Source organism: Suncus etruscus, chromosome 6 (genome assembly GCF_024139225.1).
Source record: "Suncus etruscus isolate mSunEtr1 chromosome 6, mSunEtr1.pri.cur, whole genome shotgun sequence".
NCBI lineage: Eukaryota > Metazoa > Chordata > Mammalia > Eulipotyphla > Soricidae > Suncus > Suncus etruscus.
In genome coordinates, this window is record NC_064853.1 from 70,527,368 (window position 1) to 70,547,443 (window position 20,076).

Below are 20,076 nucleotides of genomic sequence, written 5' to 3' on the forward strand. Positions count from 1 at the left end.
TGGTCCTGGATCTGCTGCTTGCAAGGCAAACACCTCTGTGCTATCTCTCCGGGCCCAAGACTTTAACTAATATATATGAAGTGATAAGAGACGATATCATTACCTTTCTGACTCTGAATAAATCTGCATACCATTTTCCTTCTTTAATCTAAATACCGTGCTATTTTTAATTCTTTGGAAATGTTATTTTTCCTTAGCAAAATCATCTTGTTTAAATCTTAGCATGGGGAGAAATAACCAGGTATAATATGATTTTTCTTTTATTTAAGCTTTTTTGCAGTGTTGGGAATCCAACGCAAGTCTTCCATATACAAGGAAAGTGTTCTGCTATGGAGTGGCTTCCTATAAACAGCAAAATAATTATATTTACATATAATTCATATACATAATTTATATATATATAAATATATGGTAATAAAATTCTAAAAAGGCCCCCTTAAATGATGAAAAATTAGCCTGCTGCTTATCTAAAGTTTCTAACTTAACAAGAAGAATATGTGTTTCTCTGTCTTGTGTGCAGGCACCTCGTTCAGAAGCACTCACCATTCTTGGTTCTCTTGTCTGCTTTCCGAATACCTACCGGGAGATTCCATTACTACAGTCAGTTCCAGAAGTCAGTGAGGTCATTACAGGAACAGAAGATATCAAGGTACATTTGATTAATTTTCAAGTTCAGTGTTCTACAGTGGTAGCTCCTTACTTCTCTTTTATTATAATGCATTGATCTCCTCATCCTGTTATTTAATCTACTGTTTTAGGAGGGTTAAGTTTATTAGATTCAGGGCATGATGCAGTTACAACTGGTCTGTAGGTTCCTCAGGTATTTTTCCTCAGATTATTTGTTTTGCCTCTGTACCATTATTATGTAATTATTCTTTGTAGTAACTTTCCTAAGTAAACTGTATTATGCAACAAATGTGCTTTAAAAGAAATGATTGAAATAATCTAAATACTTTAGCACAGTATTGTGCTCATTAAATATTTCTACTAATTCAGAAATCCCAAGTCCTCCTTGGAAAATAAACATTTCCATTCGTTCTCTTCGCAGCTAATAATGGGGTAACTAGAAATGTTTTTCAAATTCCAGAATCAATTAATTTACCTATTTTCCTACATTTGCCATACATGTATTTCATGTATAAAATATAATTTAATTGACATAAAAGAAAACAGATTTTTTTTCTATCTGAAATTCTCATATACTTGTCAGGATGTTGTTATATACCAAGAATTTCTAGCCTGAGTGGCCTGGCTTAATTGTCTGGGAAGCAAGTGATCTCAGTACTGCCTCACATAGCCTTAAGCTTTCCTCCCTTGAAGCTCTCTGTCTGGAGCCTCTCCTGAGCTCCTAAATTCTTCAATAGCTTCTGACTACCTGGAATAGTCAAACATGTGAAAAACCAACTATGAAACAAACTTTTTATTTTACTTAATTTTGTGTTTTTAGCATTACCTCATAAATATTTTACTGAAGAATGCCACAGAAGAACCAAATGAATGTGCAAGGTAAATGTTGAATAAAAGGTAAACGATTTTAGAATTTTAAGATACACATTTGTGTGTGAACAGTTTAATGTTGAAAAACATCAATTCTTCTACCTTATTCATATACTTTAAAAAGTAGAATAAAGATTATATAAAAATGCTTAAAATTATAAGATCTGATTATTGAGTGGACATAGTAAGGTTCGGAACATTATATGTTAAGACAGAAACAGATTATAAATCTATAAATCTGTATAGGCATTCTCAGATACTCAATCGGAAAGAAATGGAAGAATAATCAAAATAAATTTATAAAATGGTTTATGTATAGGACAGTGATTCTCAGCCAATAATGGTTTTCTACCATAAGAGACATTTGGCAATGACTCACATTGTTTTTGGTTGTTTCTGTTTGGCATGTAAGTTGCTGAAATTCTGTTACCAAGGCATAAAGTTTTCTGAGTCATCTTCGTGATGGAAGGCTTCTCTCACCAGTGAAGGTGAAGCTCAGAACTAGCATCACTGATGGAAAGGAACAGTTGTGAAACCTTCAACCATAAAGTTGACTTAAGGTCCCACTATTCCAGATCACTCTCTTGTTTCTTTCTAGGAATTTTTTTATAAACATTCAGCAATTGATTATTAGCTTTTGAAGATTTTAAGGGTTCAATCTTCTGCATGGTATGTCACAGCATGATTTTGCCTGTTGTTTTTTAGGTATCTTAAGTAGATGGATTAGTATACATTTTCTAGTCTAAATTACCAGAAACTATAAGTTCATTCTCAGTTTGTTAACACAATGTAGACTTGCATTTTGAGATAGATCCAGTGCTGTTTATACAGCAATAGATATGAATTGACTGAATATTTGTTTGGAAAAGTTACTTCTGGTTAGTAATTATTTTATTCCTATCTTGTTCATATCATGCTTAATTCAAAATAAGTAGAGTATTGTTTGACTATTTTAATTGGTAAGAAATTTTGTAAATTAAAGATAATGTTCTTGATATTTAGAAGATTTGTTGGTAACATTACTTTGGCCTGTTTTATCCTTCATGAGATTAATTGCTATACAATTTTTTCAGTTACAATAGAAATATGTTTTTGTTCTTTTTGCTAACTTAAATAATCTAAAATATTCTAGAAATGTTTCAATTTCTCTGCTTTAAAATACATGCTGGTGCAATGTTTTGGTCTGCAGCAATGTGGGTAGAGCATTTGCTTACATGCAGCTGACCCAGGTTCGATCCCTGGCATCAAATATTGTCCCCACATCTTGCCAAAAGTGATTTTTTTTGGGGGGGGACCCACACCCAGTGATGCTCAGGGGTTACTCCTGGCTATGCATTCAGAAATCGCTTCTGGGTTGGGGGATCAGATGGGAAGTAGGGATCGAACCGAGGTCAGTTCTGGATCAGCCTCGTGCAAGGCAAATGCCCTACATCCCCGCTATCATTCCAGCCCCTCCAAGAGTGATTTCTGAGTGCAGAGCAAGGAGTATCCCCTGAGTGACACCAGGTGTGGCCCAAAAACCAAAATGAATTAATTAAATAAATATGCAGGTGAATATGATATCTGTATTATACTCTTGCTACTTTATATATATTTTAATAACTGGATTTAGTAAATCTAATAATTTTTATTTTTTACTAATCAAAGTTGTTAATTTTACTCATCTATTTAAAGATATAAATTTTGTTTATTTAAGTTATTTTGTTTTGTTTTGGGGTCACACCTGGTGACACTCAGGGATTACTCCTGGCTATGTGCTCAGAAATTGCTTCTGGCTGGGGGACCATGTGGGGATTGAATCTAAGTTTGTCCTGGGTCAGCTGCGTGCAAACCAAATGCCCTACCTCGGTGCTATTGCTCTGACCTTTCAAGATTTATTTTTTATACTTTTTATTTCTCTTGTTCTTTTTAAAGTCTTTATCTTATTATTTATTGTAAATTATATATACTTGGGATTCAACTCTTTTCCTTGTAGATATCAACGTTTATGTCTGCTTGTTTGTTTCTAAGTGAAATTTTATCTGTTATGTAAGTTTTAGTGTGTGCTATTTTTTCATTATAATTGTTTCTTATTTTCATTTTTGTTATTTCATTGAGACTTTATTTATTTAGAAGTTTCTTGTGGGGCCAGAGAAATAGCATGGAGGTAGGGCATTTGCCTTCCATGCAGAAGGACTGTGGCTCGAATACTGGCATCCCATATGGTCCCCTGAGCCTGCCTGGAGCGATTTCTTAGTATGGAGCCAGGAGTAACCCCGGAGCGCTGTCGGGTGTGACCCAAAAACCAAAAAAAAAAAAAAAAAAAAGTTTCTTGTGATCAAGAAATAGTACAGAGGACAACCCTTGAGTCGCATGTAGACAACCCAAGTTCAATAAGAAGCATCACATATGGCCAGTCCCCTGAATTACCACCTCAAGGGTTCTTACACATTGTAAGCCAGGAGTAAACCCATCAACTGTGACCCAAAATCCAAATATATCCATATATATAATGTATATGTATTTCTTAAATTTCATATGGTTATTTTCTGATAGCAGTATTTGAAATAGTTGAGATACGCTTTTTATGCCAAAATGCCCCATATTATACTTGAAAAGGAAGTATGCACTGTTGTTCAGCTGTGGTGTAGAGCTCTAGATTTGTCATTAGCTTAAGTTTTTTAATAATGTGTTTCTAATTTATATCTTTTTAAATATTTTTTCTTTATTTGCTGAGAAAGATGTGTTAAAATCTTCCACTGTATGCTGCATTTATCTGTTTGTTCTTGTATATTTGTCAGTTTATATATTTTGTACTTTGAGTTTATGTTATAAATGGCTGATGGGAATGTTGTCTGGTTTACACCTATGGAAAGTATCATGAAAAATTTTCGGAAAAATTAGAATAGTTGTCACAGGGCCCAGAAATTTCAGTCAAATCAACCATCCAAAAGGACATATGCACACCATTATTAATTGCAGCACCTAGCTGTCCAATATAGATGAATGAATAATAAAGGTGTGGTATATGTATTTATCAATTTGCTGCAAGTTGGATAGAACTATAGGATATCATCTTAAATAAGTATGTATGTGTGTACTTTATGTATGTAAGTTTGTGTAAATCTATAATTTTTTGTTTGTTATTTTTGGGGGGAGTCACACCCAGCAGCGCTCAGGGGTTACTCCTGTCTCTATGCTCAGAAATCGCTCCTGGCAGGCTCGGGGGATCATATGGGATGCCGGGATTCGAACCACCTCCTACCTCTCTGCAATCTCTTCGGTCCCCTATAATTTTATTGTCTGAAGATACATAATTCCTTTTGCCATACAAAAATCCTTTAATTTCATTAGTCTCATTTGTTTATTTTTGTTTCTGTCACCTTTGCCAGTGGCTCATGTCATTAAAAATATATTTGATATCCAAATCTTGGAATATTCTGCCTATATTTTTCCTCAATGTACTTTATAAATTATATTCTGATAATAAATACTTGAATCTACATTGATTTGGCTTTTATAAAGTGTGAAGTATGGATCCAGATTCACTTTTCTTTTAGTTTCTGGTTATCCAGTTTCCCGTCATTTTTTTAAAAGGTTGTACTCAGCTTCTTTGTCAAAATCAGTTGACCATAGGTCTGGGGATTTGACTTTGAGTACTTAATTGTAAACCATTAGTCAGAAAGTATATCTTTAGTGCAGTACTATGCTGTTTTGATTGCTATAACTTTATAGTTTCAAGTTCACAGTATAGTTTCAAATTGTAGAGTATTACTTCAAACTACCTTTAATTTCTTTTTTTGTTTGTTTATGGGTCACACTCAGCAGCGCTCAGGGGCTACTCCTGACTCTATGCTCAGAAATCACTCCTGGCAGGCATGGGGGACTATATGAGATGCCGAGATTTGAACAATTGTTCGTCTGCATGCAAGGCAAATGCTCTGCCTCCATGCTATCTCTCCAGCCCCTACCTTCCAGTTTCTTATTTCTTAATATGGCTTTGACCATTTAGGGATGTTTTATGATTCCATACAAACTTTGTTATCGACTGACTGTTCTAAGTTCATGAAGAATGCCATCTGAATTTAGATGAGGATTGAATTGAATCTACATAATAGTTTAGGTAGGATGGTCATTTTGATCATATTAATTCTTCCAATCTGTGAACAAGGAATAGCTTGTTATTTCTAAGGTCATTTTCTATCTTTTCCTTAAGTGGCTTATAGTTTTCAAAGTCTAAATCTTGCACATCAATTTATGAAGTGAATTCCTAGGTACTTGATTTTTTTAACACTATTTTTAATGGAGGTGACTTTTTTAAATCTCTTCCTAATTTCTTGCCTATGGGAACGCAATACATTTTTATTCATTTGGCTTTGAAGCCAGTTATTTTGCTGTATTGTTTTATTACTTTTAGGAGTCTTTTCATTGACTCTTTGGGGTCTCGATATATACTGTCATCTGCAAATAATGATAGCCTTACTTATTCTTTTCCAAATTTGGGTCCTTTATTTTAGTTTTGTTTGTTTTTTCAATTTTGCCTTATTGTTTTTGCTAGGTTTCTAATACTATATTAAGTAGAAACAGACACCATGGACTTCATTGCCTTTTGCCTGATTCCAGAAAAAATACATTTAGCTTTCCACCATTAAAAATAATGCTGGCCCATATATGTATATAATTATAGATGGCCATTACTATCTTTTATGAAACTGATGCGCTATCTACTGCGCTAACGAGGCACCTGGCCATTACTATCTTTTAAAAGATTTCTTCCACCCCTATTTTCTTGGGGCTTTTTTTTGGGGGGGCCACACCTGTTTGATGTCAGGGGTTACTCCTGGCTAAGCGCTCAGAAATTGCCCCTGGCTTGGGGGGACCATATGGGACACCAGGGGATCGCAATTTTTCCTTGGCTAGTGCTTGCAAGGCAGAGATACCTTACCTCTAGCGCCACCTCGCCGGCCCCTTCTTGGGGGTTTTTAAGCATGAATTAATGTAGGATCAGAAGTTCAGGCTTACAGATGACTCTGATTTGATTCCCAACACCCATATTTCTCTGTGAGCCTTCTCAGGAGTGATTCTTGAGTGCAGAGCCAGGAGTAACATCTAAGCATTGTTGGGTATGCCTCCCTGGTAAAAAATGGGAAGTAAAAGATTGAAAGATAATGGAAGATACTTAATTGATAATAGCAAGAGTAAAAACCAAATAGAGACAGACTACTTAAACATCAAGAGAGAATAAAAACCTCAAATATGAGAGAAATAAGAATCCCAGCAGATCTCCTACATGAAATCATACAAGAAAAGAATGTTCAAATATAAATTAAAAAGCTTTCAACCTAGAGTGCTACCTTGAAATGTTGCCATTTTGATTTGAGAGAGGGAAAAAAAATTCCCAAGCAATTAAGAGCTGATGACATTGACTAAACTAACCCTGGAAGAAGTACCGAAAAGCCACCTATAAAAAATCAGATGGCCAATTTGGGAAACAACCCCAAACAGAAAATGGCATCATAGCCCCTATCTCAATAATTGCTCTAAATGACAATGGATAAGCTCTTCCATCAAAAGGTATGGAGTGATTGGATGGATCAGTCTATTTATTTGTTGTTTACAGATCTATTTATTTGCTATTTACAGGAAACATAACTAAATGCAAAGGATAAGTACAGACTTTTGACAACAGAAATCTTTGATTTCTCCTTTCCCTCTTGAGTTTCTATTTCAGAAATTCAATAATATGTTTCTTTTCTTCTCCTATAACATAGAAAGACAAGTTATCTATTGTCAAAAAATTGAGTTAAAATTGATAAAACCACTGATAAAAACTGATAAAAAAAGAAAAAACACTGATAAAACCACCTTGCACTGAAGGGCATTCATTTTGTAAAGACTCTAAATAGCACTCTGAATTCTGTGAAGCATGTGTGAATTAAGTTTCTGCAATAAAACTATGGGAGGAGTTTTAAAATGTTCTTATTAACCAATACTACTTTAATAATAGAGGGGGTGGGGCTGGAGAGATAGCACAGTGGTAGGGCGTTTACCTTGCACGCAGTAGATCCAGGAAGGATGGTGATTCAAATCTCAGCATTCTATATGATTCCCGAGCCTGCCAGAAGCTACTTCTGAGCTGAGAGCCACGAGTAATCCTTGAGCGCTGCTGGGTGTGACCTAAAAACCAAATAATAATAATATTAATAATAATAAAAATAAAATAAATAATAGAGGGGAAAAGGATTTGTATTATATGATCAGTCTTCATTATTTCTATATAAAAGGAATTAGACAATGAAATAAATTAAGGACATATAAGGATAAATAAGCAGATTGAAATATGATATGTGAGGTATAAATTCAATTCTAGAAATTAAGAATGGGGGCCAGCGAGATAGCACAGCGGTAGGTCATTTGTCTTGCACGCAGCCGATCCAGGACAGATGGTGGTTCGAATCCCAGCATTCCATATGGTCCCCCATGCCTGCCAGGAGTAACCCTTGAGCACTGCTGGGTGTGACCCAAAAAAAAAAAAAAAACAAAAAGAGAAATTAAGAATATTTATAATTGTGAATCTTGACATTTGGAAAATCTAATAAAAATAGTACTTTATATATTAGTTGGAATTATAGGAGGTGTTGCAATAGTAAACAGTACCAAGCGAGTATGTTAGAATATATGAGAGATGAGGGAAGATTTACAGTTAACTAAAGTGGGGATGGGGGAACCTGGTAGATTTAGATCATAAAAGGAATACTTTGGTTATAGAAGACTTTTACAAGAATTCCTTGGCATGAGGAATAGCAAAGTATCTACTAGAAATAAAATATAATATTCGGGTTAAAATTCAAGTCACATAGATTTTAGCATTTTTAATAGTCAAAGTTATTTGATTTTTAAGTGAGAAAGTTTGGAGCTTAAAGAAAGACTATAGAGTGTATAGGACTAGATACAAACTAAGAATGCAATCTATAGTTCTTAGATTAAGAATAAGTATTGGAGTTAGGCCAAAGAGGAGCTAGTTTTACAAGTTTCCATAAGGCAAGGAGTAGCAAGGATTATTAGAATTGTGAATATGTACCTAAAATATTATTGTCAACAATATGTAAGACACTATGATCAAAATAAAAATTATATTAAAAAAAAAAGAAATCATTAAGCAAATTTATGAGAAGCTGCAGAGCGAAAAAAAAAGAATTGTGAATAGCTTCTGTGTAAAGCTGATGTTGGAAAAAATTAAAACATGTACAGTTTTTTTTGTACTTTTACAGTGAATTTTGATGGAAGGTGACATTACTTCCAAAAGGATTTTAATGCATATAATAAAATTGTTATGAAGTACTTCCTCTGTTTCGGTTTAAGCAAATGAAAGTCCAATGAAATATTATGCCTTAAGAACCTCAAAATGTATTTATGATGAATCATATCAAAGGGGTTTCAGTTTGGATTGCACATCAAGCTTGATAGGTTCTGAATCAAATTTGTCTTGTAGAGAACAATATGCATGTAGCTATTGTTTTCAAAGTACATCAGTATGGAAATAGTGGGTACTCAGAAAATATTAACAGGAAAATGAATCATTGATCACTATAAGATATAGGAAACTATATAATGATTTAAAATTAAGAAAGGGAATGTTTTAAAGACTTCAACTTAATATTTTTTCCTCAGTATACTGAAAATAATTAAATTGCATTGTTTTTTAAAAATATTTTTGTTATCTTTATAGTAAAATATAGAACATCTTTTCTTTTTATGGTAAGTATAGTATATTTTGTTGTAAAACTAAAAATATAAACTCAATTTTAGTAATTTTCCAAGATTCATATTTTTAATTCTTAAATGTATTTTGAAGCAATAAAATATGAGATTTGGTTTCAACAAAAATCAATACTACAAGCTGTGGAAATTAACAGAAACTATTTTTTTAAATTGTAAAAAAAATACTATTAGTTTTATTGAATATGTAAAGTACCAAACATTTTTAATATCTTGGTCTTGAAAACTTATTGGCTAAACATTTTATCTTTTTCGATATGGAAGAGATATTACTGTACCAAACATTTTTGTAGCTTTTGAATTAAAAGCTTTAAAATGTTTTGTAATTTGAAAATATTAAGAAGAAACTAAAATTTTTTTAATTTCATGTGTTTTCCTCCTTTTTCTTTCTTTTCTTTCTTCCTTTTTTATTTTATTTTATTTTATTTTATTTTACAAAAGGTGCATTGCTATTTGTTCCCTCGGGGTCTGGATCTGTGAAGAACTTGCCCAGAATACAAGCCATCCTCAAATGAAAGAAGCTGTCAATGTAATAGGTGTCACTTTGAAGGTATTACCAGTTCATGCCAACCAGTTTAAGTTTGAATTTTCTCATCCTTATTGCCCAGATAAAGTTATGATTCAAAAGCTCTTGTCCTGAGAAATGGGTTAAGCATAGAGTGAGATCTCCGGAAAGAGCCACAGAGAGCAGTTTTTTTTACTCTGGGCTATAGCCAGTCTGTCCATTCCCTGATTAGTCCCAGACCCAGTCCAGTATATATGTGGGGGTTTTCTGGCATCTGGTCAGCTCCTTTTAGGTGTGGGATATCTTGTCTCCTGCTGTTGAGAGTGACAAGAGTGGGATTTCATAACCTGACCTCTTTTATGGGACTGGGAGAGTCCTGGTAATTCTGGGGAATTTATCTTGAATACACATCACTTATCTACCCCTTTGGTTCATTTCCAGCATCTTTTACTACCCTTTGTTGGCCAGAATCTGAAACTGCTATTTATCAAGTAATCATACTGGGCCACAGTTTTGAGAGTTTCTAAAATGCTTACTGCCCTTTCTAACAGTTCTGCAAGGTTAATATTACATTCTTTAATTTTGACCCGTGAAAAGCTAAGGCCCAGAGCAATTGAGTCATCACACGTATAAGTGAGAGAATCACTTCTGTAAGTAGATTTATATGACATGTGCTATTAGGCCCTGTCCTAAACCTCAACACAAATTTCAGTGGGTCCTTTCTCCAGATCCTAGATAGGAGTGGAAATATTTAATAATGCTGTTATTCTCCCTCTGGAAGATGCGTACTAATGGTTTGTAGAAGACAAGACAAAAGTTTCAAGACAAATGTGTGCAATTTTATAGTGAGGTGAAGGAGAATTAAGAAATGTGTCGAGGCTCCACAGTCATAGACTGGTCTAACCTAAAACCTGCCATCTGACAACCACTTTGGAATTTTTACCTGTTCTTTGCCCCCATTCTAGAATGCACATCATTTTGCCACTTTGCCACTTTTGGCATGCTTCAGCCACAGAAGAACAAGTCTAAGGTGGGGGAACATAGCCTAGAAATTGGGATGACAGGTCCACTGGTGTGGTACCTGCCTGATATTGTAGCTTGATATCCTGGTCACCTCCCACTTTGGTGCCTTCTCCTTGGCACCCTAGATACCTCTCATTCTTTAAGTTCTCTTAGTCTGTCAGCCCCTCTATGGAACCTTTTCTCCTCATTACATTACAAGGGCATCTCTGCTCTGCTCTACCATCATCAGGACTAGAAAATGCTTGCTGTAAAACCATGGACTAAGGAATGAAAATTAATAACACCTAGATCTCACAGGAAGTGTTCCTGGGCCTGAGCAGAGAACTGACCTTCCATTATTGTCACTTTTTTGGTTTTTATTGTTGTTGTTGTTTGTTTTTGGACTATACCCAGTTGTGCTCAGGGGTTATTCCTGGCTCTATACTGAGGGATTTATTTCTCCTGGAGGTGCTTGGGGGACCATTTGGGGATGCCAGGGACAAAACCTAGTTCAGCTGAATGCAAAGCAAGAGCCCTACCTACTGTATCATATTGCTCTAGTCCTCCACTAGTGTCGTAAACTTTCTGAACACACTATGAGATAAATGATTACTGCCACCTCCTTTTGTAGAAGAGGAAATGAGCTCACTGGAATTAAGGAAATATTTTATGGGGGAGGGAACACCTGGCAGTACATAGAGCTTACTTGTAACTCTGTGCTCAGGGATCACTCCTGGAGGGACTGGGGGAGCTTATGTGTTGTTGCAAATAAAACCCAGGTTATACATGTGCAAAGCTAGCACCTTACCCATTATAGCATCTGACCACAGGAATTAAGGAACTTAAGAGGATCCAAGTCAGGTCTTGCTTGTCCCTCAGCCTGGGCTTTTGCACATCTATGATGTGGAAGATACTCCTCCTGCCTCAGAAAAAAAGTTAGCTATAAATCAGTATAGATTCCAATTTATATTTAATACCTTTTTCTGTTCATGCTAAGATTTTTGTCAAATTTTCTTTTTCTTAAATTTCAAAATGCTTACTGTAAGTTGTTACTCTTAATTCTACTCTTTTACTTTAAAAATTGTCATGATATAATGTTGACTAGACTGCAGGTAGAGTTCTAAATGTAGAATAGGAAAAAAGATACAAGTAGGTGAATAGATTATAAATAATTTTTTTGTTTCTACATGTTTGCAAATTTTTATGTAGATTTGTGTGTGTGCATGCGTGCACTCACTTGCTGGGTTGTCCTAGCAAAGTATACAAAGTTTTCCCTATGAGGTTCCCTCCACTGTTGCACTTCCTGTGGCAGAGATGAAATAAAAGTGGCCTGGGTAGGGGAATATGCTCAACTTGAATTGCTTAAAAATCAGAACACTTACAACTAGCCAAATGAGTTTCTCTTTCACCTTTATAAATAATAGGAAATCCCCAAAATAACAAAAATTTGGGGTCCAGAGAGATAGCATGGAGGTAGGGCATTTGCCTTGCATGCAGAAGGATGGTGGTTTGAATCCCGGCATCCTATATGGTCCCCTGAGCCTGCCAGGAGCAATTCTGAGCATAGAGCCAGGAGTAACCCTTTAGTACTGCCAGGTGTGACAAAAATAAATAAATACATAAATAGGAAACCCCATTGCTCTAGGCTTGTCTCTGGGGACCTTTTCTTTTCTTCCATCCTGGATGCCTGCATAGCTGTGTCTATTGTGTTCTTTCAATCATACATAAATCTAAGAAAACTGAGAGTAGAAGAGGAGTCACCACAGGAACAAGGAAGTCACAACCACTTTAAGAAAAGGTGCCTCAGGAGACTTGAAGCTCTGGCAGGAGGGGTTAAAAATAGAGAGAAAAAGAAGAAAACATATGGGGACTCCCTCACTGGCTCCTGCCATATGGAACAGGAACTGTGGAAGAGCATCTTGTCCCATGGGTTTCTAGTTCTCACTCTGCTCTACTATCACACATCATTCAGAACCCTCAGGTAGGCTAGCCATGTTTCTCCCAGATTCAGGAAGCTCATGTGTCATATGGAGTAAGGAAGGAAGTACTTTAGGGGCTATTAATGGAACCATCAATGGTCACAATACTACCTAGGAACACTGGAGCCATTCTAAGTCAGAACAGGCACCCATCTGAGGAAGACTTGGGTTAAAGACATCAGAATAGCCACTTTTTCTTGGATTTGGATGAGCTGTGGGATCCTGATTCTCAAGAATTCTGGAAAGGAAGTGAGTCTGAAATCCCACCCTGTTAGCACCTTGAGGAGAAATCACTGACATCCTTTTTCTCTTGATTGTACCTCTATTTCTAGTCACAAAAATTGGAACATTCCATCCTTCAAACTTGGAGCCACATAACACAAAAGACTCAGGGCTAGTTACAGAACCTCCTGATCACTCCACTTCCAGTTGCCCTTGTCTGGATCCCCATTCATGTTCTGCAGAGGGTCACTCAGTCTACACATAGGACTGATCACGTGACCCACCATTACTTGCATGGAAGTCGGTAATGTGTTTTGATAGGAACATTCTGGGCCCCATATGACATTTTGTTCCTTCAGAATAGAAACTATATATGCATGGTGTGCTCGTTTTGTGCTCTGTGCTTTAATTCCTTATTGGCACATTGTTAGTATTCCATGAACAAGTGCTAGATGAGTGAATGAGTGAGTGATTTCTTTCAATTCCATCATTCTCCACCAATATAAGCTCTGTAGAAGAATATGAATGATCTTTTCTGCCTCCATGCCTCTGTCTTGGTGTCCATTGACTGAAAGGAAATACTGACTCCTGTTTTCCTCTTGGCCCAGCTCAGTTCTTCCTTGCTCCATGATGCTTCTTATTTGTCCTACTCCTTCACATACCTCATCCCTTTCTCTCTGTAACTCTGCTTCTTTTTGTCTAAGTAACTATGGGTATCCCTAAGCAATCATATAGGGCCTTTGACAAATTTTCTACTCTAGATAATGAAACATGGGTAGTAGGCTAGCCTCAGGTTCTAGTTAGAGAAGTACAGTGCCCATATCTTTTCAATGTGCCATGAGCATGAAAAGGACACCCATGCATCTGTGCTGTGACTTTATATATGCCACATCATAAATAAAGGAAGAAGCCAGGGGACTCAGGGGGTCTGGGATCAAAAGGTACTCATAGTAATCGAATATTTTATACCTTGTGAATAATAATCCCTTAGCTCTAATAACTTTAAACACATGGATTTGGTTGTAGAGAACAGCAAGTCTTTGATCCATCCCTCTTTTTTCTACCAGTTAAAATGAAGATAAAATCTACAGGGAAGAGACGGGATATTTTGGGGTTTTGTTTTTTTGTTTTTTTGTTTGCTTGCTTGGTTGTTTTGGGCCACACTCAATGACACTCAGGGGTTACTCCTGCCTATATGCTCAGAAATCGCCCCTGATTTGGGGGACCATATGGGATGCCGGGAAATCGAACTGCAGTCCATCCTAGGTTAGTGCATGAAAGGCAAATGCCCTACCACCTGTGCCACCACTCCAGCCCCTAGAGATGTTGAGAAAGGTTTATCAAAGTGAGAATAGGGATAGTTCTAATAAAAAGGCTCAACACACTGAGAATGCACAAGAATATTTGACATTTTAATTTCAATTAATCTCTAATTGTCAAAAATTATGTGAGCTAAATAAGGCTTTTAAAATTATTGTTTTACTTTGAAAGTGCAGAAACACCAGCTACTTATTTCTAGAGAATATTATGTAAATTAACCCAGCTAGCATAGACTAGAAGGAAAGATCATGCCTTAAACTCTTGGGTAATAGGACACATTGTCCTAAATTGAATTCAAAGCAAAGCAATGTAGTGCTATTCTAAAACTAGAAAGAAGCAGTTTTCATTTTAAGGAATGATTGTGTTAGGTTCTTGAATGTGGACTTTGTTTTCTTTTATAGTTTCCTAACAAAATTGTGGCCCAGGTAGCCTGTGATGTTCTCCAGCTGCTGGCTTCCTTCTGGGAAAAGCTTCAAACCTTTGAAACCTCACTGCCTCAGAAAATTGCAGAAGTGAGTCTTTTTCATGTTATGTTACAACATAAGAATTTTCTTTCTATTGTATTTGATATTTAATTATAGATAACCAAGGAACTGTTTGTCTCAGCTGTTGAATTGCCAGTCATTGTTTTATTACTTTATTTACTTGGGGAAGGGAAGAGTTGGACCATATTCATAAGTACTCAGAACTTATGCCAGACTCTGCTCAAGCATCATTCCTGGTGGAGCTCATGGGGACCTTATAAGTTGCTGGGAATTGAACTAGGGTCAGACATATACAAGACAAGAACCTTGACACCTGGACTATTTCTTTAGTCTCAGGAGTCATTCATTTTTTAATTAAATTGTATTGACTGTTCTATCTTCTAAGTTGTTGTCTCAGCCACTACATAAAGAGGCAATCAGTGTTCCAAGACAAGAGTCTTACTGCTGGAGAGTTGGAAATGCAGGCATGACCACAACAAGGAGGTCTTTTGTAGATTGATTTATTCAGAGAGAGTAATTTGGATGGTGCCACAAGGATTGGGCAGCTGCCGGTGGTACTTTCTTTGTAGGGATGGCAGGGAGGACTGTGGGGGTAAAACAGTAAAGATCTTCCAGACTGTAGTCTCTGAACACAATTGTTTGCATAGCATGATTACCCAGTAATGATATTATTACTATAATGTATTGTGTGGTATGAGTGATAGGAAAGAATGAAGACAAATCATCTCAATAATAATTCTAGAAGTTGGTGACATTTGAGTATGTTTATTTGTACTGGAGTAAGTACCTTCACCCACTGAAGTGCCTGATAGTAAGACATGATCTTTCTTGCCAGTTTTTATAGCTGAATTTTAGAACACATAGCCTGTTCTTTACACTCTTCAGAGTCTGCAGTCGTGACTCTAAAAGGGTGTTTGATTTGTCTTTGTGTCCATAGAGTATTGATTTCTTTTCTTTTAGCCCTAGACAAAGTTCACTGGTGACATCACTTTGTTTTCTTAAAATACATACAAAATTAGTTATTTTTCACCTTAAGAGACCTACAATGAAAATTTTTGTTAGATAAGGTATACTCTGTGAAGTAGACATTTGGGTTTTAGGGCAGTCATGTAATTTATCCTGTAAATGGAAAATCCTTTGTGAAAAGAGTCCATGGCAGTGCGTGGAGATTTGGGATAATTTGTAAGAAAATTAAATGGGAGCATATTCACAATTGTCTTATTTGTTTATTTATTTTATTCTTCCTTTGAAGACCACACCCAGTGACAATTCCCACTACTCCCACCTCTGTGCTCATCACCAGAGCTAGGCCTATTTTCTTCCTATCCTTTGGACTATCTTCCCAATGCATTGCTAATTTTTAAAAATAGATTTTTTTTTTTTTTGGATCCCTACCACTGAGTTCAATCCCCAGCGCTGTTTGACATCTCTAAGTTAGCCGTAGTGGCCCCATAGCACTGCTGGGTCCCAGCAGCACTGTATCACTGAACCCAAATACCTTTCGGGCCCACATTGCCTAGAAGTGTCCCATATTTTTTAAATAATGAGAATACATTTTCATATTATTGTGAAGATCATGGATACTGATAATGGATGCATCTTCACAACTGCTCAGGGTTTAATCCCATATGGTCCATGAGCCTTCCAGGAATGATCCTTGAGCAGAGAGTCAGGAGTAAGCCCTGAGCACCACCACATGTGACAAAATAAATAAATAAATCTTTCATTCTCTGGGTGCTCAAGTTTGCTCCTAGTTCAATAAAGTGGAAATTGGGTATTGTCTTATTGCCTTCTGCTGAGTTTCATGATTGTACATATCTCTTAACTGACTCCTTGCTTTTCATCTTCATCCTTTAGTAAGTGATAACATGTTGGGTTTATTAGGAAAACTTTTGGGGACTCTTAATCTTATGGGTTTCAAAACCATTATCTTTTTAAAAATTGAGACATTACTGAAAAAAGATTATTTTCATCTATTTAACATAATGGTTCAATATTTGAATATTTTGTGAAAAGGTAACCATTAGAAGTCTAGCGCAATATCAGTCATCATTCATAGAACATTTTTTTATTTTTTGATGAATTATTTTTAATATATAGTCTCACTGAGACTTTCAAAGTTATAGTTTCTTTATTATTACCTACAGTATTTCCTCATAATTGATACCTGGAAGTTTGTGCATTCTGACTCCCTCACCCAAACCCCCACCTCTGATAATTGCCAGTGTCTTCTCTGTTTCTATCAACTTGGTTGTGGTATTTGGTTTTTGTTTTTTTGGGGGGGGTTTCTTTTAAGACTGTACATATAAATTACATGGAATTTGTCTATGTCTGATGAAACTGAAATCACTTTATTACAAAGCTCTCAAGATCCTCAGATATTATCACAAATAGCACAATATTGTCATTTTGTATAGCTGAATTAATATCCATTGTGTGTCTATCATATTTTCTTTGTCCTTTACCCATTAAAAGATATTATCTTGGTAGTTATATCTGGGTTATTATAAAAATGCCACAGTGAACATGGGGATGAATATGGCTTTTATTTTGCATTTTTATTTTTTTGTTTAATTTGTGTAATAGCCAGAAATACAATTTCTTTTTTTTTTTTTTGCTAAATTTATTTTGAGGGCACATAGTAATGTATTATTATATACAATCTACAGTAGTTTAGAATTAACCTTCTAGGTGAGACACCTTATGTATTGATCACAATGTGGTAGCATTATAAAAGGTAATTATTTCCTATGTTATTTTTGTATAATATTAGTGATTTTCATACATTTATTTCTTCAATCCAAATAGATTTTATTTTGCCACCCCCCAGTCGTGCTCAGGGGTTACTCCAGACTCTGCATTTAGAAATTACTATGGCAGGCTCAGTGGACAATATGGCATGCTGGAGATGGAACCTGGTTGACCATTTTCAGGCTACTTATATATTTTTTCTTTTTTAATATTTTTTCTTTACTTAAACATCTTTATTACAAATATGATTGTGATTAGGTTTCAGTCATGTAAAGAACACCCCCCCTTCACCAGTGCAACATTCCCACCACCAAAGTCCCAAATCTCCTTCCACCCAACCCCACCCCTACCTGTACTCTAGACAGGCTTTTAGTCATATGATATTTATGTTTAACTTTTGGTAGAAATCCATACTTTTTTTTAGTGGCTATTTTAATTTGTTTTCCCACAAACAGTTTTTAGGGTTTAGTTTTCTCTACGTTTCACCAATAGTTGTTATTTTATCTTTTTAATTAAGTTCCCTGTTGGTTAATAATGTTGAACATCTTTTCATATACAAGGTAGCATCTACATGTTTTGGGGGGGAAAATATTTACTCATATTCTGTCTGTTTAGATTGTTAGGTTTTTCACTGTTGTGTTGTATTAGTTCTTTATATACTTTGATATTAATCCATTACTATGATGTTTTTCATTGAAAATTTATCCTTTACACAGATCCTTGTGGCTACAATTGCTTTTCTTTTACCAAGTGCAGAGTATTCTTCAGTGGAAACAGATAAGAAGGTAAGGTTTATCAGAATGATAAATAATATCACATGTAGGCAGATTTTTGGTAATATGTTTCTGCAGTGGCCCCAGTAATCTCTTGTAAGAGCTATATTTATCCATCTTCTATCTGTGTCTCCACTGTAATATTCTTTAGCAGTGGCAAGTGTGTTTTTTGTGATTCTGTATAGTAGAATTTAAAAAGACTGTGTGGTGAGATGCTGCGATCTTTTGCTCTTCCAGTTTATTGTGTCTTTGCTACTCTGCCTTTTGGACTGGTGCATGGCTCTGCCAGTGAGTGCCCTTCTTCATCCAGTGTCCACGGCAGCCCTGGAGGAGCAGCACGTGTCCAGAGCCCCACTGCTAGATTATATCTACCGGGTGAGTCTGCAGCTGTGCTTCAGGCATAAATGTGCAGCTAGAGTTAAGCATTAGAGAGTGGCCAAAGTATATTTTATGCATTTTCTTTTTTTTTTTTTGGTTTTTTTTTTGTTTGGTTTTTGGGCCACACCCAGTGACGCGCAGGGGTTACTCCTGGCTATGCGCTCAGAAGTCGCTCCTGGCTTGGGGGACCATATGGGACGCCTGGGGATCGAACCGCGGTCCGTCCTAGGCTAGCGCAGGCAAGGCAGGCACCTTACCTCTAGCGCCACCGCCCGGCCCCGCATTTTCTTATTTACCTCTCCATTTCTGAGGATTTGTGGTGGGTTAAATAGCCTACAAGAAAAGAAGTAAGGAATGATGCAATGGTTACCTAATTAAAGCTGCATTCATTTCTTAGATGGTTTTCATTATTTTGTTGTTGACTTTATTTTTGTTTTTGTTTTTGTTTTTTTGGGGTAGCATACCTGGCAGTGCTCAGGAGTTACTTCTGGCTCTATAGTCAGAAATCATTCCTGGCAATCTCAGGGACCATAGGGATGCTAGGGATCAAACTGCATTAGCCACATGCAAGGTAAGCACCCTACTAGCTGTGCTGTCACTCCTACCTTCATGGTGATGAATTTTAAATAATAATTTAATCAAAATTCACAAGTCTTAACATGCTGTTGTCTAGACCCACATAATTAAGAAACTTTATGGTTAGACAGCATTAGTTGGACAAAATGTATAGATCAAAGGAAAATTTGGGGCCAGAGTGATAGTACAGTGGGTAGAACACTTGCATTGCACCCAGCAGATACGATTTTAGTTCTTGATACCTCTTATTGTCCCCTGAGGGTGATTCCTAAGCCAGAAGTAAGCCCTGAACACTGCTGAATGTGGCCCCAAAGCAAAAAAGATAAAAATAGTTTGAAAGTGAACAGAAGAAAAATTGTATTCCTAATAATCTCTTTTCTCTAAAAGGTCTTATGAAGTGAATTAAGAGGACTGTAGTATTGCTCCAAGTCTATATATGACAGTTAGAAATGCTCAATTTTTAGTCTCTACTAATAATTAGTTGTGACACTTCTTCTGATACCTTTATGTTTCTATATCAAACTTTTCTCAAAATGTTTTCTCCCATGGAAATATGAATTATTAACTATTTATTTTGTCATTTGTATATTTAGTAATTATGCAGTGATACTGAATTGTCATTTTAATTTGTATTTCCTATATTTATATTTAGTGCTCTTCATCAATGACAGAAAGCTTTGTATATATTACGAAGACTATAAATAGAAAAAGAACATATCCTGTGTCTATTTTCAGCTTACTACAGTTCTTTGTAGTTTGAGGTCAGGTACAAAAGTTGCACACACCTAAATCCTCCTCCATCCTGAACACACAGCCTCTTGTCCCATAAT

The 20,076-nt window shown here is 36.0% G+C and overlaps 1 protein-coding gene across 1 annotated transcript in view; it reads left to right on the forward strand.

The window, feature by feature from the left end:
- Positions 1-20,076, forward strand: part of RALGAPA2 (Ral GTPase activating protein catalytic subunit alpha 2) — a 342,879-nt gene that overhangs the window by 192,981 nt on the left and 129,822 nt on the right. Inside the window, exons 26-31 of the mRNA XM_049774320.1 lie at positions 521-649; positions 1,448-1,506; positions 9,697-9,805; positions 14,685-14,795; positions 18,236-18,304; positions 18,530-18,667. Of these exons, the coding sequence (XP_049630277.1) occupies positions 521-649; positions 1,448-1,506; positions 9,697-9,805; positions 14,685-14,795; positions 18,236-18,304; positions 18,530-18,667 (615 nt within the window). The remainder of the gene's footprint in view (positions 1-520; positions 650-1,447; positions 1,507-9,696; positions 9,806-14,684; positions 14,796-18,235; positions 18,305-18,529; positions 18,668-20,076) is intronic.